Below are 24,830 nucleotides of genomic sequence, written 5' to 3'. Positions count from 1 at the left end.
TTAAAATTATCACCAGACATGATAGTGACCACAATCTCCTTTCACTAAAACTCCAGATCCCTGATCGACAATTAGAAAAGGTAGACCATAATGCACCCTCACAGCTCGACCTAGTGCTATCCAGCAATAGGCGTAGAATAAAATGGACCAAATTGCTGGAAAATCACAATAATATTAAGAGACTCTACGCACTAGTCGACCCCGTCCTGGAAAAGGTAGAGTGCTGCTTGAACCATCCAGCTAGCGAATCCGAGACCAAAATTACGGGTAGCTTGGGTACTCAGACACAATTGGCTATTCTGGGTAACATCCATTCGGAGCTATGCACTAATCTTGCAGAGGTACTGAACCCAGTTGCCAGGCCTCGCAAGCCCAAACAGAGAAGAGCGACCTGGTTCAATGCCTCTTGCAGGGAAGCAAAAACCCTATTGTTGGAATCACTGAAAGCACGAGATGCTCCAAACACAATCAGGGAGAGACGAGCAGCCTATAAATCTGCCCTCCACACTGCAAAAATAGATTGGGACGAGGACAATTGGACAAAAATAACAGCTGCCCTCGCTTGCCAGGACTCACGGACCTTTTGGCAAATTGTCAGGCACGGCTCGGCCGAACCACTTGCAGCAGTCGAGGCCTGTATAGCACCATCTGTCTGGGAGGAACATTTTAAAAACCTATATCAACCACATAGCAGTGATAGTGGAAGAACTGAACTTGCTGGAGAGTCCCCCAAAATCACAAACAGTTTAACTGACACGGATGGCTTCAGCATAGAAGAAGTCACCCTGGCAATTTCCTCCCTGTCTGCAGGTAAGGCGCCGGGCCTAGACAGGCTCCCAGGCGATCTTTACAAGCATGAACCCAAAGTCTGGGCTCCCTATCTTGGGGTACTATTCAATTCCATTCTGAAAGGTCTGCCAATCCCTTCCACCTGGTCAGGGGCAGAAATAGTGCCAATTTTCAAAAAGGGGCCCCCCCTCCTCCCTGCAAACTATAGGCCTATAAGCCTAATTGATGTTTCCCAGAAACTCTTTTCTAAGCTCCTGTTAAATCGCTTACACGAGTGGATCAGGGACTTCAACATCCTTAGCCCTTTCCAAGCAGGCTTTAGGGAGAAGGTCTCCACAGTGGACCAGGTCTTCCGTCTCGCCCTCATTCACTGGAAAACAGTACAGCTGGAGGGTGGCAGCCTCTACACTGTATTTGTGGACCCGAGGGCAGCGTTCGACCTGGTCCCGAGGAACAAACTGTGGGAGGTCCTTGACAAACTGGGGGTCCCCGAAGGTCTTTTGAATATGATAATCCGCCTCCACACTAGCAATTTTGCCCAGGTTAGATGCGGCAGGATGGGGGAATTGTCTGAGAAGTTCCCCGTTGGCAGGGGAGTAAGGCAGGGTTGTGTACTTGCACCAACCCTGTTCTGCCTCTATGTCAACGGGGTAATCTCTCACTTAGCGGGCGTATCCAACTCTGACGCCCCAAAATTGGCTGCTGAGAGGGTGTCAGCCATCATGTTTGCCGACGACACACTGCTTTTATCCAAGTCGGCAAAAGGCATCCAGCGCATCCTTGATGGCTTTGTGGACTTCTGTGAGGCCCATGGATTAGAAATCAACGCCGCCAAGACGAAATTCATGGTCCTCAACCCCCCACAGAAATTTCACTTCAGTCCAAGCATTGCACATATTAAGCTGGAAAGGGTAAAAACCTTCGAATACTTGGGAATCGTATTAAATGATAAATTTACTTGGAGCTCTCATTTGGAGAAAGCTGCACTGAAACTGACCCAGCATTCGGGAGGTATAATGAAGCTCTTGGCAAACAACAAATCCTCAATCAGGCCGATCGGCCCCCCATTACAGATTTACAAATCCCAGGCCAAGGGGGCTGCCATCTATGGATCTGAACTCTGGGGCCATGAAAACACATCAAAGCTGTTGAAGGTGGAAAACAAATTCATTCGTAACCTTGTTGGACTACCACCGAGCACCCCCCTTGTCCCCCTCAGGATGGACCTAGGCCTATGCCCGCTTGATGAGGACCTGGCCCTACGCCCACTAGCCTTCTGGCGTAGAATATGGACAACTCCAGAATTGGCCAGCTACAGGGAAGGACTCCGGGAGGTTCTTGCCACTCCAGGTGCCGGAAAAATTAAATGGCTCAATTCCATCAAACTAGAACTTGAGGCCTTAGGTCTCTCAACTATGTGGTCTGATCCCAAGAACACGTGCCACATCCTTTCTAAAAAGGATCTAGCCAGGTCATACCGTGAAAGCAAACTTTCCCTGATACTCAGCCACCAACACTTGGGGTCATTGACAGCTTCCTTTCTGTCCCACAAGGTGAATTACAATATGGAACCCACTCTTGATAAAATGTATCCCTCCCTACTGAGGAAATTATATCTCCAGTGGAGACATGGATCTCTCCCCATCAGAACTTTCACAACCAAATGGAGTCACGATCTAAGTGGCACCTGTCCAGCATGCAGAAATTCGGAAGAAAGTGAGCTTCACATCCTTTTTTTCTGTCCTGCTTACCATGGGATCCGCAGGCACTGGATTCTCCCCTTATGTAGGAATCTGGGATTCAAGAAGTGTCTGCACGCTTTTAGAGTCTTAAAAACTGATTTGTCAGACCATATCGTGTTCGCTATGGCCAAGTACTTGGGCGCCCTCTGGTCCATCAGAAGGAAATGCCTCAAAACATAGACTTGACCACGGATCTGCTTCTAGTATATAAGGATTTCTTTTTAGCAATGTTTTAATGAATTTTATAAATTACTGTATAACTCATTTAAATGAACTGTTCTATATAATTGTCTTTTATGGTAAACTTCTACCGAAATAAAGATTTTTGAACTGAACTGTTAACATAGGGATGGTACAATCCCTGACTTGAGTGATGAATTTATCACATCGAGTATAACTGGTGACTCCACCTTCGCCGAGATCTGATGGAGAATGGTAGGAGGGGGCGGGGTCTAAGGGGGAACCTGATTTAAGCTCTCTCAACAACCCTTGGGGGTGGTAAGATCCAGAGGCGGGAATTCCTCCAGCATAGTCGGAATTTCAGAAGTGACTATATCCGTTGAAACGGACGCCTGTGAAGCTATAATTTGAGGGAAAGATTTATAAATCAATTGTATTTTTTCAGAGAAAAAAATCAGCAATTTGATGGCACCGCATTTGAACATTATCTGAGACATTAGGGGGAGTAGGGGATGTGAGAAGGGATTTGGCGATTTTAAATACCTCATGAGGAGAATTTGCAGCTGAAATTTTTTCTTGATAGAGCTTGGGCGTTTTTTATTTCATTTTTGTAGATTTTGATGGCTTCTCGATGATTGGCTTTCCTGGAAGCAGAGAAATCCTTCCTCCAGCTTCTTTTGTGCCTTTTGCATATCTGCTTTAGTTGACGTCGTTTCTAGGATTACCATGGTTTTTTTTTTCACTCCCACTTTTTCTGAGATTTCTTTTCTTGGAAGAACACAGTTGAGTGATGACTCAAGCCAGTTATTAAAATTGACAATGGCGACAATGGGATTTGAATGAAATGGGGGAATAGTATCTTTAAGGTTACTAGTCAAGGCATCTAAGGAGAGTTTCGACCACTTGCGAGCAAGTTTAGTAGCTCTAACAGTTGGTAAAATGGCATCGGGTAATGCCCATTTGAAAGGAAGTAAAAAGTGGTCTGACCAAGGGATAGGGACAGCATTATCTACTGAAAGGTTGCTTATATTTGAAAAAATAGGCAGTAGGTGGCCTTTAGTATGGGTAGGGCCTTCCACTTTTAGAGTAAGTTGAAATGTTGCCAATTCATCAACAAGATCTAATGAGGACGCAAATTGAGCTTTAACAAAATGCAAATTAAAATCACCCAGAATTGTGAAAATGGGGGAGAAACTGGCAAGATTTGCTACAAGATCAGGTAAGTCCTTGAGAAAGAGCCCTCGGGGTCCTGGAGGTCAATACACAAGAATCCCTGAAAAGGTGTACGTGGGGGCTAAATCAATTGCAAAGGACATGCGTTCACTGTCGGGGATGGGGTTTGTGATTGTTCTACATATAAAATTATCTTTGTAAATCACAGTCAATCCACCTCCACGACCTGTGTTACGGTCAAGCATTTGGATTAGATCATTTGGAAAGGGATTGAACAATGGCATAATCTGTTTCTATATTTAACTAGGTCTCAGTTAAATTTGTGCCGAGTCATCAAAGATTCTCTCCCTCTCAAAACCGGCAGGGGTTCCTGCCCCTGGCCCCAGACGGGCATGCCTCATCAGCCAATTTATCGAGCTGAGTGTTCGCGTTAGCGTAAAGACTAGAGCACTAACTCGTGAGTTGTATATCTCCCCCCCCCCCGAGCTTTAACACAGCTCTTCACACAGTGCAAGATAATCAGTCTATGAAATACAGAATTAAAATACTGTTAAAAAGTCAGGTTTTTAAAACAATATGAGGCGAAGTGCAATTAAATTCTATTCTCGCTCGCAAGTAGTAAGAAAGACGCCAGAGCGCGGTCGTGTCATCGGACAATTTATCGAGCCGAGTGTTTGCGTTAGCGTAAGGAATGTGTTCTGGAAGTCTGATTTCTGAACATTGAAATGGTAAGTAAGGGGTTTATTTGTAGAAGTGCCTCTCATGAATTAAGTTTTAGTCAGACCAGACACGTACTGCGCAACACCAGCATAGTGCCCTGGTACAAAAGCAGTACACTATCTGGGAAAGAACTGAGGCCCCTGTTTTTAGGATAAATATGCCCTAATGGGGAATATACAAAAAATGTAAAGACACACCTGGGCATGGTATTGTGTGGCAATTTGTGCGGGCAAAAAAAATTCTAGAACAATAACAATTTTAAAAGAACAAGCAATTGTTGCCATCACTGATATCAGAAAGTTATTTGTTTTAAATGTTTCCAAAATTGATCAATAACATGTATTTTCTTATAGATAAATCTATTTTTTTTTACATGTATGTAGTTTTTTTAAATATTTTTTTTTAGACGTTTTTTGCTGTCATACTTCTCAGTGGACACCTGTGAGACATTAATGCGTGATACAGACATGTATACAAGACTAGTGATTCATTACACAGTGTAATACATCATCATTGGTCAAACATGATATAACATCCAAAATATCAGAATGAGGTGCAGAAACTGGCGGTTTCTTGTCAGGCGACGAGCGTTTCGGCTAGGCCTTCGTCAGGGCTCCGTCACAGTAATCACTGAATAGAATATAAGACAACATATGGAAACTCGAATTTTAAACCCCAAATGAATCTCCTTGTCAAAAAGACAAGTTACATAAAAAAAGGTATAGATTAAAGAGTTGTGTCTCTTAATGGTGGTGCCATGTTAGTAGTGACAGTCCATAAACCTGAAGATTGTTCAGATATGAATGCATCAGTGAAAAAATACCATGAAAGGAAAGAGTCTAGTATATCAGACATGCAGTCAACCTGTGAATAAGTGATAGATACATGTGAAGATGCTAAACTGAAAAATAGTGAAGCATAGTTATATCTCCCTGAGTGACCAACCATGCCATACATTTATCTCTAGGATGTTAAAATATTAAAACCATACCGGTTTGTAATCGTACACTTGTAACTCAGCGAAAAGAAATAAGATTATCCAAGCACAGAAGGGATTCTACAGAAATTGTGGTGTGATACCCATCCTGAATCCAGAAAGAAAGATTTATGTCAATTTCAGATATTAAATGTTTCTGTAAAATAACAGAATACACATTTTTGTTTTCCGGTACAGTTACCTTTAGGTTCTATAAATAGATGTTTGAAATCAATAGCTCCTTATCTGTCAATTAACTGAATAGGATGAATTTATCTTGAAGACACTATAGATTAGGAGAGATGAAGAAATACAATTGTATTAAAATGATGGATTCCTACTATTGGGCTACATTTTGAGAAGAAGTTTGTTGCATTGGATTTAATTATTACCTGCCTGGGAAACAGGAATTTGATATGCCCTAATTGCTGGCTTCAAAATATATTATCTTTTAAAAAAAAAAAAAATTATTGAACAAAAGCAAAGTAAGTGATCAGTTGGCAGTCATGAAATTACAGAAATTGACACACAAGGCATACACCACAGCAGTACATTAATAATTTCAAGTACGAGGAGAACCAATCCTGGTCATTGCTATATCAGCTGTAGGGGAGCTACAGAGCTCGCCTCTATAGACATTCCAGTGACCCCATTTCTTATCCCATTTCTTAGGACATCCCCTGACCTTATACACATTTTTTTCCGACAGCATACATGTATCCATTGCAGCGACCCATCTGATCAGGAGCGGTTTATTTGGTGAGCCCCATTGCATTGCTATCTCACGTTTTAATAAAAGAAAGCTCAAAGCCGCCCATTGCTGTTCCAGTTCAGTGAGATCTGAGGGGTCCCACACATTAAGGAGACAGGGGGACAGGCTTTCCCAGTGCATCAGACATCTTACGGCTTGCTCGCTCCCAAAGGTCTTGAATCACCGGACAACCCCAGATAGTGTGGTAAAAAGTGCCTACAAGCCCACAGTTACAGAGACAGAGATCGGTTGTGCGCCTCCCAATTTTGAATAGGAGGGGAGCAGACATGTATGTTCTATGTAGTATCTTGAGTTGCATAAGTCTAAATCTGTGATTGATAGCCGACTCGCGCGGGGACATCAGTACTGCCCGCCATTCATCTTCTTCTAAGGCCCCAATGTCACCCTGCCACTTGTCTCTTAGAAGCTGGAAGGAGTTAGGCATGTTGTTACTTAGCTTGCTGTAGGTTTAGGATATCGCCTTGGCCTGAAGGGGTTCCGACAATAGTCTATCCTCGAGAGGTGAGGAGTGTGGAAGAGAAGAGAGATCAGGGACATTAGTGAGTATGGCATGTTTGATTTGGAGGTAGCGGAAGGCCTCCGAGTGGGCCAAAGCACATTTCTTTTGAAGCTCAGTGAACGTTAATAGTTTGCCCTTATGGATCATGTCTCCCAGGGTAGATATGCCGATCATGTCCCATTTATCAAATCCCTGATAATGACATAGGGAGCCCAGAGTATGTGAGGCCCAGAGCGGAGTGGCCAATGTGTGGGCGTCAGACCAGCCTAGGCGTTTATTTGCTCGGTGCCAGATTGCTAGTGTTTGTGACATTGGGCCAATATATCGATTGCGGGAAGGTTTACTATATAAGGCACCGAGGTAACCCTCGCGGCCTGTCTGACATCGTTCAAGGTGAAAAGCAGGGTTGGTTGGCAGACCATACAGCCAGGAGTTGGCGGCAACCAATTGGGATGCCCAGTAATAAAGTTGAATATTTGGCAAAGCAATACCACCATCGTACCACCCCTGTGTGAGCGAAGGAAGAGCTATGCGGGGGGAACCACCGTCCCATAGGAGGAGGCGGAGGTCTCCTTCCAGTGCATTAAAATAGGAATCAGCAATGGGGAATGGGCAATTCTGCAAGGCGTATAAAAAGCGAGGAAGTGCGAGCATTTTGAAAAGAGATGCCCTGCCTGGGAGGGACAGAGGTAGTGATCTCCAATGTGATATGTCGTTATGTAGTCTTTGTAGGGGGCCCTTCAGGTTCCGGTCATATTAGACTTTAGGGTCTGGGGTGACAAAGACGCCGAGGTATTTTAATCCATCCTGGGCCACAGCAATCGAGTATCCCTTCGGAAGGGGAGGGGTGGGCCATGCAGTCCGTATAACACTGACTTGGACCAATTTATGGAGAAGCCCGAATATTTGCCAAAATTGGTGATGACGTGCAGTAGACTATTAATAGAGGATTTGGGGAGGAGATGTAGACGAGAATGTCGTCTGCATATAGTGAGATCTTATCAGTTGTATTGTCATTCCACCGAAGGCCTCTAATAGAGTTATCAGTTTTGACCCAATGTGCCAAGGGCTCCAGGGTGAGTGCGAACAGAAATGGGGATAGGGGACATCCCTGCCTAGTTCCCCTGTGTAGAGGAAATTGCCTGGATGTATGACCATTGACGTAAACCTGCCCCCAGAGATCCGTGTAGAGCAATCGCACCCACCAAACAAAGTTCGGACCGAAGCCATAGCGGATTAAGACCTCGAAGAGATAAGACCATTCTATGGAGTTGAAGGCGAGAGTGGCGTCAAGGGAGAGAATAGCCGAGTCTTCTTGAAGATATGGTATTCTACTCATGACGGTGTGAACCCTACGGAGATTAAGCGCCCTGTTGCGGCCTGGGAGGAATCCTGACTGGTCTTCTTGAATTAAGGAGGGGAGGACTGTCATAAGTCTGGTGGCGAGGAGTTTCGCCAAGATCTTCATCTCAGAATTAATGAGGGAAATCGGTCTGTAAGAGCTGCAATCAGCAGCTGGTTTATTAGGTTTGTGGATTAAGACTATTGACGCCAACCGTTGGTAAAGCGGCAAGCTCCCGGCGTCTCGGCTCTCTTCAAACATTGCCTTAAGGTGAGGGATTACCTCACGTGCCATGCCTTTCAGAAATTCAATGGGGACACCATTGGGGCCCATGGCTTTACCCGATTTTATGGCGAACAGTGCATTTCCAATCTCCTCCGTTGTGAGGTCCGCCTCCAATTCCTTCGCGTCATCCTGAGAAAGTGTGGGCAAGTGCATTTCATTTAGGAGTAGCCTAGACTCTTCGGCTGTATATTGCGCCCTGGCTATGTATACTTCCTCTAGATGGTCAGCAAAGGCCTCCGCTATCTCCTTGGGATCTGTGATAGGAGAATTGTCTGGACCGGACAGCTCCGGGATCTATCTGGAGCCTTGTTCGCATTTTTTGAGCCATGCCAGCATTTTACCTGCTCTATCACCCAATTAGTATACTCTGTGGCGAGTTTTTAGAAGCTTGGCCTGCGCCTTCTTCAAGGCCAGTGCTTTATTCTCTAGTTGCTTCGTTTGGAGACGGGTTGCAGTCTCCTCTGAGGGGTTTATATTATGAGCCGACTCCAGATGGACTAGGCCTACTTCGGCCTGGATTAGGTGTTCTCTTTGTATATAGCCAGTCTTGAAGGCTAACGCCTTCCCTTTGAGTACAGCCTTATAGGCTTCCCAGATGGTTATAGCTGACTTCACGGACCCGACATTTTCAGCTAAATAATATTCTGTATCTTCTAGCAGGCAGTCTTTTATGTCGGGGATTTTTAGAAGCCATGGGGTTATTATTATGGGACCTCGGGATCTTTGGCGGTGGTATGTAAGTTCTACAGAAAGTGGGGAGTGATCTGAGATTCCCCTAGGGAGTCCCTTAGGGTGGCGAAAAAGCTCTATATCAGTTGTGGGAGAGAAGAGATAATCTATGCGAGAGCTACTTTTATGGGCATTAGAGTAATGTGTGAAGTAAGAAGTAGTCGGGTGGAATGTACGCCATATATCTTCGAGTCCCATTGCCTATGTAAAATCTAGGAGATCAGAGGCCTGCCTATGTGACGTACGCTGGGGGGTGCCGCCATATTGAAGTCACCCCCAATAAACAGGGTCCCTTGCGGGAGTTCCAGTATAAGTCGTTTCAAAGTCTGCAGTGCAGCTATCCCCAGGGTTGGAGGAATGTACACTGAAATAACATTTAGTTGTTTACCCTCCCAGACGGCCTCCATCACAGCAAAACGACCGAGAGGGTTAGCCCATATCTTCGTACACGTCAATGCAACATTTTTGCGGACTAGGATACCGGGTCCTCTGGACCCGGAGGTAAAACCTGCGTGTACGAGCAATTTGTATCCTCCCCGTTGTAGTGCTTGGCATGCGTTACCCATCAGGTGCTTTTCTTGGAGGAGAACGAGGTCAGGAGCATGGCGTTTAAGATATTGCATCACTATCCCTCTTTTTACTTTACTTCCTAGACCATTGACGTTCCATGACAGGAGGGAGAGCGTCTTAGTCAGGGGGGTGTCATGGCGGCTCAAAGTATGGAAGATATTTATAGAATATAGGCTTTTGAGTCCCAGATTGCCTCTCAAAGCCAGTGGCGAAACTGAATTGGCTGGGGGTGGAGTCTAAAGGAAACCAAATATGTCCCAGTGCTGAGTATGGAATGCCTCATAGGGGCACGGGTGCTGTAAAGACACGGGTTAACCCAATGAGTCGCTGGGACCTGGGTGAATAATTGATACAAACAAGGTGGTCTCAGATACTAAAGCGAATAAACCTTGACTGAGTAGCTTAAATGAATTCAAAGAAATTATAATAACATTGTTTTTATTCACAACGTGTATCGTAAAAAATTATTCATAAAATACATCCATAAAATAATCACATTTAATGCCCCTAAAAGAATGGACGGGGAAGGGTAGTGTTGGGATAGTGAGGGTACTGAATGGGGAATCGAACAGTGGTCACTGTGAACTTAATAAACCAGAAATAATGATTAATTGGCAAACTGAGAAATACAATTCATTAATAAATTAGAACAAACTCATGCCTCCAAAAAACAAAATCAAAAATGATAATTCATGGAAGAGGCTGAAGTTCAGAGAGAAGTACGACGTTTCGACCAAAAATGTTGCAGGCTGAGGTGAAACCTTGCTAGAGGGTCTTCATCAGGACAAGGGCACGAGAAGGGGCAGTGTATCTGGTCTTGGGAGACGTAATCAAAGATGGAGCAGGAATCCGTCACATGGATCAAGATCCTGAATTTAATTATTAAGGCTGTAGGACACAGGGGGGGTGTTTATTTGTGTGATATCTCTCTTCAAGGGTGCAGTAGAAATTATTCTGTCACGTTCGAAGCGCTATATTCTAATGGGGGGGATGAAGGTAATAGCAACCATCGAAGATGTCCGGTTTCTTAAAATAAGATCTGAAATCTCATGGTGACGGTGCTACACACATGAATGATAAATCTGTTGGCGGGAGAATATCAAAGGCAATCACAGGGGTTCGGTCTATCCACACTAGTCGGCACACGCCGTCAGAAGGAGAAGGAAGGTTGATTAAAAAATCGTGGTGAAGTAGTTACACACGCAAGTACAGAATCTGCTAGGAAGAAAATCGCGGGCTTCTACGGGGGTTCATAGGGGCAAGGAGCGCTGTATGGTAAGCTTCGTGATCAAAAAAACTCTGCTGCGCGTAAACAGAAACAAAAACAAAAACATAATCTTAACAAACGTCCTAACTACCCACTTGTCCCCCATACCATCCCCTCTCCCTGCCCCCCTGCCCGCGGACTTTAAACTATCCACTCCTCAACTCGGCAGAGTGCCTGTCGCCCTCCCAAACATAGGTGGGGTGTGTGGAGAACCTTATAAGCCCTCGCCCGAGAACTATAAGAGAACATGCATAATAGAACACAAATCAGTTTGCATCGAAATAGTCGTCTACATATCACAATAAACAACAAGAGAACCTGATGGCGGTCATCCCGGCGTCTGATCCGGAGGAAGGGAAGCAACAAAAGTAGTCTCTAACAGCATCAGAGTGAGTTCTAGGCGGTTAGAGAGCGTCACTGGTCACCTCGAGTTCCATCAGTAAACAAGTCCTGACTTCCAAGCATTGGGTTCCGGTCGGAGAGGTCAGTTGAGGATCGGCGATTATTCAAAGGTGTACCCTGTTGACGCCAGCCTTCCAGCCAGTCCCAGGTCTCCTCCGGGAACATGAAGAACCATGTCTTCCCCTCCGATTCCACTCGCAATTTGGCGGGAAACAGCATAGCGTATTTTATACTCTTGGCTCTCAAAGCTCTTTTGACCTCAAGAAAACTGTGCCTCCGTGCCTGTACATTTACTGTGAAGTCGGGGAAGATTGTAATTTGGGCAATCTCCAGTTTCAGGGGTGGTCCTGCTCGCGCCATCTGGAGGATGACATCTCGGTCTCTGAAGTTGAAGACCCGGCAATTATAGGGCAAGGAGGGGCTCCCGTTTTCGGCCTACCTCCTGGGACTCTGTGCGCCTGTTCGATTGAGAAATAGTTAGATGGGTTTTTTGGCTGGAGATGTTTGAGGATGAGGCTCTCGACAAAGAGGTCAGTGGCCGGCTCCTCCATCCGCTCCGGGAATCCCAGGATGCGAAGGTTGTTGCGACGTGCGCGTCCTTCATAATCATCCAGGAGCTCCTCCATCATCTTTTGTTGTTTTTGGAGTTGGGACACATGTTGTTGGAGGGTGGAGGTATCGTCAATGAGTGCTGTGGTCTTGACCTCTATGTCTTTTACTTTGGAGTCCATCTTGCGTAGGTCTGCACGTAACAGGGTGACCTCTATGTTCACAGAGTCTATACGGGTCTCCAAGGAGGAGCGAACGCCGGCTATTGCTTCCATCACTTCCTCCAATGTGGGTGATTTTGTTACCGGTGGAGAAGTTACGTTTTTTGGGTCTATGTCCGAGTTAGCCTCCTTGCTCTCCCCACTAGAGCCCCATGAGAGCTTGTTGATCTGCCTTTGCTTAGAGGGTCTATTGCCCTTGTTGGAGGCCATCCTGTGGGTTCAATTGGCACCTCCCAATACGTCATCTCTGGTTGAGATGCAGACAGCAACCAGGGAGTGGGGGGATATCACCACAATGGAGTGGTTGAGCAGTCACCACCTTGATTAGAGTGTCGCCATAAGATTGTTCCGAGTGCAGAAATCATCAGGGGTGTGTCAGTTCAAGAGGGTTATAGTAGTGGGGAGAGTCGGAGTTGATCACTTATTTTGCTATGGGCCAGGAGTTACATGTAGGAGTGCGACGCGCCAGATGAAGGCAGGTAAGTCACACAGAAAGGTGCAGTCCTCAATATTTATGTCCACTGGCGCAGGGGAGAGGCTCACAGGGTCAGACACTTCACCACCGGTGTCAAGGTGTACACCTGGCATCTACCGGGGCACGGGCAGGAAGTAGTTCCACTTGACCGTCACTTCTAGAGCCGGGAGGACAGGTTCAAAATCTGGAGCGCGGCACCCAGGGGGTTAGGGGAGTCATCCGCAGCAGGCGGGGAATCGGTAGGCCTTGAAGGGAGAGTCTCAGTCTCCGAGTATCCCCAGGGGCGCTGCGCCAAATCGTGCAAGGTCGGTCTATGGGGTCATCAGATGGGGAGGATCGATGTGGGCAGTATCTTCGCTGGAGCCACACAGCAGTGGCCAGCCACAGAGCGCACTCACTGCGTTCCAAGGTGGGTGTCAGCACGGGTCGATCGGATGCAGGTCTTCACTATGAGCAGCACGTAGGCCCCGATGTCGGAACGCTGCACGGCCTTTGGGGAGACAGCCCCCCCTCTTCCCGCCTCGTCGCGGGGGTTCTGCACGAAGCCTCCGGAGTTCCTGGATGGGCAGCAGGAATGTTGGTGGCGAGTCCGGGAAGTGCGGGGAACTTCAGGGCTGTGATGCGGGCGGTACGCAGGGCCAAATGTCGGGGTGTCTCTCTGTTATCTCCGAGACAGCTCCACTTGCTCTTCCTCGTCGCGGGGGCGCCCCTCAGCACCACAGAGCCTCCGGAGTTGTAAGTCGGGCAGCAGGGACGCCCCCAGTGAGTCTGGCAGGTGCGGGGGATTTAGGCTGCCGCAGCGGGTCCAACGTAGGCCGAGAAGCTGGGGTGTCGCAATGACGCACCTTGGAGCTCAAAGCGTCGGCATCAGTCCCAGCTCGCACGCCTCAGCGCGGGGGCTACTCCAGCGACGGAAAGCGCCCAAAACTTCAGGGCAGACAGCAGGGACACCTCGGTCAGGAACAACAACTGCGGGGGTGATCAAGCAGGTGAGCAGGCCTGGCAATTACACAGTCTATCTCCAGGCTCCGGGCCGAGGCATCGCAGACGCCGCCATCTTGTTAGCTCGCTGGGAAGCGTGCTCTTCCAAGTCGGTTTCTCTCGCCTTTTGTATCCGATTCTCCAACGTCGCCACCAGAATACGGACCACCAGTAGACGGTGGGGACCTCCCGATGGTAGGGGGGGGGGGGGGGGGGGTCTCACACCAGGAAACGGATCAGGTTGACGGATTTTCTCGGGCGAGGGCCGGGAGCCGCTCTAGCAAGCGACCATTCCCTTCGGCTGTTGGCCACCCAAAATATATTTTCTTGATTCTGTATTAAGATGTTATGAGCAACTATTCCCTATAATAGATAGAGAGGTATTTGTAGTGATGTTAATTAAACCTATAGCCCCTACAGCACGGGAATAGGAATATCTGCACTGAACTGTGCAATTTTTTTGTGTAGTTTTAGGTGATATATCCAACATCTTTAAGGTTTCTCCAGGACCTATATGGATCACGCAGAGTGTCCCCGCCTCAAGAGCAACCTCTGATCATAACCCATGATGGGGCTTACCAAACAATGCAACTGAAAAGATTAAAAGGTGGTGGTATAAATAGTCTACATATAAACAAAGCCACATGCCTTCATAAATCATATATGACTCGAATATATAGGCAGCAGTTCAATTATGGGATATATTTATAAACTTAACACCCTAAGCTGGATCTTGGCTGACAGTGAGCCATAACCTCAGTAAACCGATACGAGGAAGGTGAGCTAGGTAGTAGCAACAGTCATGTCTAGTTAGAACTGAAAAACTACTATTGTTCTTAACCGAGATTGTCTAATTATTAAGTTTACTTAATCTATTAACTTCAAATATGTTATTTTGATAGAATGGCATGTCGATCTTGAAGTGATTCAAAGGCATCCTGATATTCAATGTTGGACCAAAACATGAGCATTTAGGTGATATTACTTAAGGTTCAGTCACACCTGTGAATGTAATACCTTTATAGCCAAGATGCTAAATACAGCAATAAAAGGGCAAAGAGCTTCATAGTGATGGAGTCCTGACAAAGGACTAGCTGAACCGCACGTAGCTTGACAACAAACCGCATTTCTCACATTTGTGTCCACTGAGAAGGATGACAGCATAAAACTTTTTTTAAAATATATTTTTTAAACTATATGTATATGAAAAAATATTTATCTATAAGGAAAGAAATGTCTTTGATAAATGTTGGTACAAAATGAAAACTAAATAACTTTCTGATATCAGTGATGGCAACAATTGCTTGTTCTTTTAAAATTGTTATTGTTCTACAGTTTCTTTGCCCGCACAAATTGCAAAATACTATGCCAAGGTGTGTCTGACTTTTTTAGAAAAGCAGTACACCTCAGGACCACGAAAGCATGAAAAATGTTTATGAGGTAACTGCCTACAGTCAAAGATACAGACTTTGAGGAGAAAATTATATTTGTTAGAAAAGAGTAAATAAAACAGTTTTCAAATCATGTTACTCCAGAAAAAAAGAATCAATTGCCCCGGGACATTAAATAAATACAAAATGGCAAGGTGCAATACACATTAATCACATCTCACCTCGTCTCCAAAATCCCCTTTTCTAAACACTAGAGCAGCTGCTGAACTCCAATGATCTACTAAGCAGAAGCCAACAATGCTGGTCAAAGGTAAAGTGTTGTTGAACATCGAGGTAGCAACAAAATGCAAGTGACGGAGTTAAACGTAGTAAGGCTCTCACTACAAAATATGTGGACCGTCGGGCATTTCCACCATGTATGTAAGAAAGGGCCCCCTTCCCTGCACACATTCCAACACAGGTCCGAGCCCCCAAACAGACCTAGTGCAAACGTATCTGTGCAAATGTTTTAATCATTAGGATTCTTAACTGATCTGTTGTTTTACCAAAGCTAGGCAATAGGGCAACATGGCTAGATATTTATTGAGTTTGGGTTGACAGGACATCAGAAGCCATTATATCACCTTGGCATTATGAAGTCTAATTGGCTCTCAGCAAGATACTACTGGAGCTGGGCAAACTATGTGCATTTGAGAAATTTTAGCTCACCTAAAACCAATCTTGTTTGGCTGCAGATCCAGAGCAAGAATGTTGGTCCTGGCTGAAAAATAGAGTGTCGACAATAGTCCTGGTGGAAGAGGTAACTGATGTTGGTTTGATGAATTGTAGACAGAGGGTTTCTTCTTGGTTTAACGTTTACAGCATTTAATATGAAACATATCTGATAACGGCACTGACCATTATCAACATGATAGATGCTCTGAAAAGCACTTTGAACAAACTTATAATGCAGTTTCTGCAATAAATTTAGACAACAGTCAAGAAATAAACACAAGTAAATCAGTGAAGAAAAGCAAACTTATTAAAAGTGTCCGTAGGAACCAGATATATTTCTGTACGGCAAAGCAAGGAAATATGATAACTTGTTTCACCTTAAATGAAGTGTTTTATACATTTTAGAGAACAACTGTAAAGCAGTTACAAGGGAAAACTAAAAGTTTCAAATCCACACATTCATGACTCACCTTGTGGCACTTGCAAATAATATCCCTCTCCTCAACACTTGCATTTATGAGGTATGAAACATAGACCAGAAACACTCTTGACCCCACAGTTTCACAACGAACATACAATATTTTTTCAATCTGTAAGAAAAAGAAATGTCATTTAGTTGATTTATGTGGCAAACCCTTGAAAGCTGCTACGTCTGTTTAGCGAAGTGTAAAACAATAACAACAGGATTCTCATTAAGGGTTTGCTATTGTATTTATACTATTATCTGGAATACATGCCCACTATTTGTCATGAAAATCTAACCTCCACTATCATTATCTCCATACCCCTTCGGAAATATAAGCTTTTTAAAAAAAAAAAACAGTTTTTATTGGCTTTTTATCAGTGTAACAGTACAGGTAGAATATGTTATCCTTCATGCATAAATATCCATTAGTGTTCACATTTTACACAAGCAGTACAGTATTTATTGATTGATTAGCGCCTACAATCATGTAATATAGCATACGTGCTGGTAGTAGATATGTGGGCCTCTGGATGGACATCCACCCATGGGTAGACTCTATATGGCACGTGTTCGGAACACATTTCCCCAACAAACATTACTTAAAAAATAATAATCCTTTCCCTTTTCCCACCCCTCATGTGTATACGGCCTTTATATCTGCACTATGTCGCGGCTCCCGCCCTAAGGACTTGCTGCAGGTTCAGACAAATCTTGCGGGGGTTCACATAGGTTTCCCCGGTACTCATTCCATTTCCCCAAAATTGTGGACTATTTTTTCGGACACCCCCTATGTGCATATACAGCCTTTTCTGCCACCATCGCCGCATCCATGTCATTTCCCCATTGTGATCCCGAGGGTACTAGGCCGGATCCCCATTTTCTAGCAATGTTTCGCTTTGCAATTGCCAGGCCCAGTGTTGCCCAGGTTTGTAACCCTCGATTTAGGTTTGTAGGCAGCCAAATATTTAATATGCAACACCTAGGTTCTAGCTGTACTTCAACCCCGCTTGCTCTTGAAATTTCAGTCATTACATCTGTCCAATATGTTTGTATTCTGGGACAGTCCCATAGTATATGAAAGCATGTTCCTGGGAGGCCGCAACCTCTCAGGCATCCAGGCTCTGGGACGTGTCCTAACTTGTGCAATAGATTGCAGGAATAGTATATTCAGTGTAGTATCTTTAGCTGTATGAGTTTTAGCCGAGATGGTATGGAGGCTTCTCTTGCCGAAGCAAATGCAAATAGCCAGTCTTTATCGTCTATGTCTCCTAGTTCTACCTCCCACTTGCTACGGAGAACCGCCGTGGAGTCTGAAGATTGTTTATCAGCTTACGGTACGTTAGTGAGATTGCTTTCCTTTCAAGATGATCGGTGAGGAGTCTATTCTCCAGTGGGGAGGATTCGGCCAGTGTTGTTCCCGGTGGAATGGCACCGTTCAGAGCATGTCTAATTTGAGTGAAGCGGAACCTCTCAGTAACCGCCATTCCGTACTTTTCTTGCAAGGCTTCAAATGTGATGATTTCACCTCGACTCCATAGGTCTCCTATCTTTGAGGTACCAATGAGGTCCCACTGTCTGAATCCCTTAGTATTAGCCACGGTACCAAGGCGACGTGTGTCCCAGAGCGGGGTGGCTAGTGTGAGCACTCCCTACCATCCCAGGGCTCTCTGAGCTGTGTGCCAAATCTTAACAGTGTGGGCCGTAGGGCCCGTGAGCGTATGACGTCGTTTGTTAGTGTAGAGGGCCTTCATCAGTTGTTCTGTGGGGAGTACAGTCCTGTCAAGGCTGTAGGCTGGGTCATGTTGCGGAGCGTGTATCCACTGGTTGACTATCGTTAGTTGTGCAGCCCAGTAGTAATTTAACACTTGGCAGTGCAATCCCCCCATCATACCAGCTGCGGATTAGTTTGGAGTTTGCTATACGGGCCGGTTTTCCGTCCCATAATAAGTCAGAGATTTCTGCATCTATTGCCTTAAAATAAGTGATAGGGACCGGGAATGGGGTATTTTGCAACGCATAAAGGAACCTTGGGAGCGAAAGCATCTTAAAGAGTGCTGCCCTTCCTAAGCTTTTTTTAAACAGACTTCTAAATTGAAACATTTTTATATTTAATGTCATCTCACTACATGTGAAATTTTAACAGAGTATACCACCAATGCCTTGGATATTCTCACCTCCGTATTTTCAGTCACATCCAATTCCTTCTCGGTATGCATTTGAGTCACCCTCTCCTTATAATCTCACTTGCCACAGCCACATCAACCGCGTTACCAGGATCAAATCTGTTAGTTTTCATGGAGTGTCAATTAGTTCTCTTTTACACATCGAATCAGCTACAGTCATTGGAGACTACTTGTTCTTTTAAACAGTACAATTAAATGCCTTCTCTTTCTACTCTTCTTCCCCTCTTCATCAATTCTGTGTTTTCTTAAAACACACATTAAATCATGTAACTTTGCTTCCTATCTCTCTTCGACATGCAACTTCAACACTATTACATTTTGACTGAAAGTCTCCAGGGCCCCTTTTCAGTCCCAACTACTAGTTGGTACTGCTCCATGCTTTGTTTACTAAATGTTTCGACGTGGCTTCCGGTAAACATTCCATCTTCTAGTAAAACCACTACCCCTCTTGACAAGCTCCCTATGGTGATTCCGGTTGCATGTACCTCTCTCTTTCCCTAGCCAACTATTCATTCTTCCATCACTTGGCCTTTTTGTATGGGTTAATTCAAACTTCTATTTTGTAGCTTACTAAAACTTACAATCAAAATTGCAGTTGCAATTTAATGGAGTCTGCTGATGATAATAAAGAGTGGCAAATGTGCATGAAATTACTCGGCCCGTCGGGAGGGAAGGTGGTCGGGGGATTATAGAGATCTCTGTCGTCTTATATGATCATCAGCTTCTTTTGCTCCTTTCCTTAGGAGTCCGAGGTTTTAGCGCTGGGATACTCGAGGGTGACTACGCGCTCTATAAAAACCTAAAATAAAATAAAAAATATAGATGGATACTATACAATCCCATCTGAGAGGAGACCAGGGAAATCTCCAGCGTCAAGCTGGTTTCAGTGATGTTATCTTACCTTACTCTAGACAGCTCAGCAGACAGTCAAGTCTTACTTCACCTAAAACCATGATAGAGTGTAGCTAGGCCTACACTATACAAATATCACACATGTAAATACAAATACCACACACCAAGTAGTGACTAAACAACACAAAAAATACAATAAGAAATAAAATATGTAAATGTTCAAAACATTAAGTAAAAACTAAGACCTTGTAAAGAAAAAGAAATCAAATATGAAGAATATACCCAAGGGTTTAAAGGTTATAGGTTTTTTTGTGCGTATTTTTTTTTGATTTTCAAAAACCTTTATTAAACAAAAAGGCACATAGCACATTGCAACTTGGCATTACAGCATTAGTTCAGTAAATTCAATATATCCAGTGGTGCCACAGATACTTTCCAGTGGCATTTCGCGCTGCAGCACTGAGGAAGGTTTTTGCTGGGCTGTCTGGGGCAGCCAAGCGTTGGAGATAGGGAACTAGAGGGGCCCAAATATCTGGGGGTCTGCTGGGTGCGGGCATCAGATCCTAAAACTCGCCCAGGAGTGTCTGACAGTGGGCTGCATCATCCAACCAATTTTTTACCCGTGGAAGCTAGTGTACGACCCCAATGCATGGCCGCCCTCAGCTTAGCAAGCACCAACAGCATCGCGATCAGCTTGTGGCTGGTGTCAGACACATGCTTAACATGACCCAGGAGGTACAGCAGCGGGTCCAGGGTAATACGCTCAAGAGTAATGTCGCCAATAGCAGTGCATACCCCCTGCCAGAATAGTGTCACCCTGGAACACACCCAAGCTAGGTGTGCGAAGTCCGCACCCTGGGCAGCGCAGCGCACACATCTATCATTGTCAATTAAGCCCATTTTATGTAAGGATACAGAGGTGTGGTAGAGCTTATGAAAATACTTAAAGTGAATGAGCCTCAGACGGTAGTTCGGGGAGAGACGCTTGGTCTGATTGCAGCAATAGAGCCACTGCTCAGGAGAGAGGTCCATTCCATTTACATTCCCAAGTCCCCACTCCATGTAATGCACACGCGCTCGGTGTTGATGGAGGAGACGGCCAGGGTGAGAGCATATAATCTAATGACCAACCTCCGTGGGGAGCTGGATGAGTGTACACACTCAAGGGCTGCATTAGTTCGGGGGGCCTGTGGGTTAGCCTCCCGACACCCGGCCCTAATCTGATAGTATAGCAATTTATCAAGGGGGGTCGCGCTGTCAGGAAGAGAGAAAAATGCGGCGTTGGGATAAATGTCCGATGCAGTGGTAAGGCCCATTTGAGCAGCGCGGCGAGCCATGCCTGCTCTCTGCAATCGGGGAAACGCAGGATTGCCGGCGAGTCTCAGAGAAAGTGCGTGCAATGTGGTGGTGCCGGAGTGTCAGCGCAGTCCGTCCGAGGCCCATCGCAAGCATTCAACCATATCTATCTCGTCTCGGGGGGGCTTGGGTGGAAGGAATAATGCAGTTTGAAGCAGCCAAGGGGCAGCAAGGTAAGCTGCGACTGCAATGTGGGGCTGAAATGGTGTGGGGTGCAACCAGAAGTGTAGGAAGCTGGCTTGAGCACATAAAGCTTGAAGTCTAGAGCGCCCATACCGCCACGAGCCAAGGGTAGAGTGAGTATATCATAAGCGATTCTGGGTTGGCGTCCAGCCCAGATCAGGGCGATAATGCTGGAACGGAGCTTGCGAGAAAAAAAACGACGTGAGGGGGATAGGGATATTTAAAAAGAGATATAGAAATTTTGGTGGCACTACCATCTTGGCAATGACGATGCTCCCCGCCAACGATAGTGGGAGCTTTTGCCACACGAGGATCTTAGTCTTGAGCCAGTCTATCGCCTGACCAAAGTTAGACCTCCAGTGTTCATCCATGTCCCTGCTCAGCAGACGCTGAGGTATCTAGTAGGACCAGAGGCCCGGAAAAAGGGGTAATCAGGAGTGAATGGCTTCGTAGCATCCGTTAGGGGGAAAAGTACTGATTTGCTCCAGTTGACCTGGATTCCAGAGACACCCAAACCGCACAACCTCCCTGGTCATGGGAGCGAGAACGTACAGAGTGACGTCGTCCGCATACATGAATGTGACGAGGGCACGTGCCAAGAAGCCAATGCCCCACTGAGTGTGATGTTGGCACAGACGTGCCACCGGGAGCTCCATGGCAATAGCAATAGGGAGAAAGGGGACACCCTTGTCTGGTACCCCTCGAAACGATAATAGGGTCAGTGACCTGCCCATTCACCCTGATGCGAGCAGTGGGGAGTGTATATAGTAGCAGTATTTTGTGTACAAAATCTGGACTGAATCCCAGAAGAGGGAGGAGATGGAAGAGGAAGGGCCACTCCAGGGTATCAAAGGCCTTGGTGGCATCCAGTAAAGCTGCCACAGCCGGTAGAGAGGGGTTGATTTGATGGAGGATCAAGAAGATAGTTCACAAATTGTGAGAAGCGGCACGACCCGGAATGAACGCAGATTGGTCGGGGCGAGCAATTAGGTACATGAGGGGGAGAAGGCGGGTGGCAAGTAATTTGGCAAAGATTTTAATATCTGTATTGATTAGGGATAAGGGGCGGTAAGACTCACAACAGTCTAAGGGTAAGGTTACACCAAAGTTGAATTAAAATTGCTTAATGGTAAAAAACAAAGAAAACATTCAAATCTTTATTACAGCGATCTAAATCATATCACAATACAAATAAAGCAAAAAACAATCAAATCATTAAAATGCATTCAAAAGAATAAAATGCTTGATAAAGTTAAATTGCAATTAATAATTTCTGATAAATAACGAACTGTAACTAGAGAATTGCAAACCATTACATGTGTACCAACTACAACAACCATTGCTAATGGGATATGGTTGCACAACCAATGATGGGTCCAACGTGAGCATGTAAAAAGTAGTACAATATATTAACAAACACTATTTATTCAGAATAAAAGAATGGTACTTTCCATCAAAAAATCCTTCTACTAACAGGTGTACTTTGAGTTCCTGTAACAACAATCATTCCTTACTTGTCAGCAATTTAACAGAGGAACTCATACAAGCTTAATGTATGAAGCCCAAGATAAGTTTAGACAAAAAGGGGGTAGAGTGCCTTGTTCTTTTAATGGTTGATTGTATGATTTTACTGTTCACACCATGCTTACATAAAAAATGCAGTTTGATATTATATTAATATTGTGCAAAAAATAGTTTCATAGCAAAAACTGCCAACACTGGTTTCGTCCACAGGACTTTGTGAATGCTGAAAGAACAGAGGTCATCATTTAACATTCAAAGCAATGTTTAGATGAAGCATTTAAGATAAATTATAAAAAGCTGAAGAAAATACAATAAGGCACAAGAATTAGAGAAATGTTGAAATACTGACAATTGATTGTATACATCTTTATTGCTTGATTAATAAAATCATTGCAATCACAACAAGTTCACATCGTAATCATATAACTAAATTAACCATTAAAAATTAATCTACAAAAACAGCGTCCCATCAAATAATATAAAAACTATCTGATATATACAATTTTAAAACTTATCAAAAGAATAGAATCCATTCACATAACATTAATAATTACAGAATAATATTGCACATTTTATATTTTAAAGGTGACATCGTGCACAGCATACTATTTCCTTATACAAATGGAAAAATACCTGAAACCAAAAAAATGTCTAATGTACATTAGATGCACAAGTTACATTTCAAAGTACTAATGTGCATTCATTGCCGCAACCATCATATCAAAGCAATAATAAAGTGTTTCATTTTACTATAAAGTGCTAGTATGCAATTATTGCACTAACCATCACATTAAGTCAATTATAAAGTGTGTCAATTTACAATAGTAGTGGCACGCCTGTTTTTAAGATGTCACGTTATCACTCTTAAAACATTATTATTAAGTGATAAAACGTATATACCAGATAATACTGGAGATCTACCTCATTGTATCAAACATTTTTTACCGAATGACACAATAACGGAATCGATTCACCAGATAAAGACATGATTAATGCCGGACGAGCAGATCTAACCCAGCTCTCCAAGAAATGAGGTCTCAAAACTGTACTTTGAAGCTTAATCAACTTGGGGCACACACACACACTATATGGACTAGAGTTTCCTGTGGCCAACCACAAAGTCTACAATTAGAGTCCGGCCACTGCTTAATCCACGATTGCGTGCCCTCCTTTGTTGGGTTTAATCCCATACGTTGCCTTAAAAACTTATTTTTGAACTTCACTGAGAAACAAATATTCAAATACGCCTGAATACGTAGCGATTGGTATGAGTTAATCACATACCATGCATAATTTTTCTCTGTTAATTCAATTTTGTCTAGCTTAAGCAATTCAGTTTTAATAAGCTTTTTTAAAATTAACTTGTAATTGGTATTTTCAGATCTTGCAATGCAATTTGCAGGCCGATGTCTCTTAGGGAAGTTAAAATATAGGACTCCATTGAGCCGCATAGACAGACTTGTCTATTTCTAGCCAACAAATGTTCCCTAAGGATGATGGGTCTGAGGTAGACAATGAGGCCATGCATTTTAAAAAGGCTCCTTTTGATACCAGGTTCTGTCTCTGGAGACCAAACTCCAATCTTATTCCTGCTTAAAACTATTAAAAATGAGATTTCAGAGTACTATAGATAATGTAGTTGTGGACAAGATTAGTAAAGATGAAGAATCGAAAAGGTAAAAGTGGGGGAACACTCATCACCAATTGAAGGTGTCAAAAAGAAACTGGCTATATAAGTACATATTGCGTTCAAGATTTACTTTTGAAGTGGAGCCAGTAACCGTATATGGAGAACTATAATAGGAAAACATTATTAAATTTGGTATTGGAAAAACTATACAGTTTTAATAAAACGTATATAATAATGATAAAGAGTTAAAACACTTTCAAGGAGGAACAATATTTCAGTCAGAAAGACTGATCCACTTCAGTCAGTCAGAATATCTTTATTCGACTTATTACAAGTCATACAAAGAACATAAAAGAAAAACAATTACTTTACAATGCAATGCATACTGTACATCTATTTACATTTCCCAAAAAGAAGATCCTAATAAACAAACAGGAAGACAATTTTAAACATGGATAAAATATTTCTATACAGATCTAGCACATAAACATCCTAAAACAACTAAAAAAGATTTAAGGTAAGCTTTGGCTGACAGATTTCGCCCGCATTGCGGCTACCAGAAAGTTTGCCATGCAAAAAGTAATATGTATGTTAGGTAGGAGTTGTAGAAAGAGCAGGGCTGGTCTTACTTGGACAAAACCAGCTTTTTTCAAAATAGGCAACAAATATTTCTTTCTCTGCTCGTGGTATATACTACAAAACATAAAGTGCAACGTATCCTGCACCGAAAAGTTGTCACAGCAGCACGGTGGGGCCTGCTCAGGCTTCTGCCAAGTCTTAAATGAACCTAGATAAAAATGTATCAAATTAAATCGAAACTTTGTTAATAAAAACCTGTGATATGGGAATGTGACAAAGT

The 24,830-nt window shown here is 44.1% G+C and overlaps 1 protein-coding gene across 2 annotated transcripts in view; it reads right to left on the bottom strand.

The window, feature by feature from the left end:
• The window catches only part of TRAPPC11 (trafficking protein particle complex subunit 11), a 461,933-nt gene that overhangs the window by 176,635 nt on the left and 260,468 nt on the right, over positions 1-24,830 (bottom strand). For both annotated transcript variants that reach the window (XM_086962470.1, XM_086962471.1), the window contains exon 23: positions 16,248-16,367. In XM_086962470.1, the coding sequence (XP_086818596.1) occupies positions 16,248-16,367 (120 nt within the window). The remainder of the gene's footprint in view (positions 1-16,247; positions 16,368-24,830) is intronic.

Source organism: Lissotriton vulgaris, chromosome 3_1 (assembly GCF_964263255.1).
Source record: "Lissotriton vulgaris chromosome 3_1, aLisVul1.2, whole genome shotgun sequence".
In the NCBI taxonomy this organism is placed as follows: domain Eukaryota; kingdom Metazoa; phylum Chordata; class Amphibia; order Caudata; family Salamandridae; genus Lissotriton; species Lissotriton vulgaris.
The sequence above is the reverse complement of the archived record's forward strand: the minus strand, read 5'-3'. Positions and strand labels throughout refer to the sequence as shown.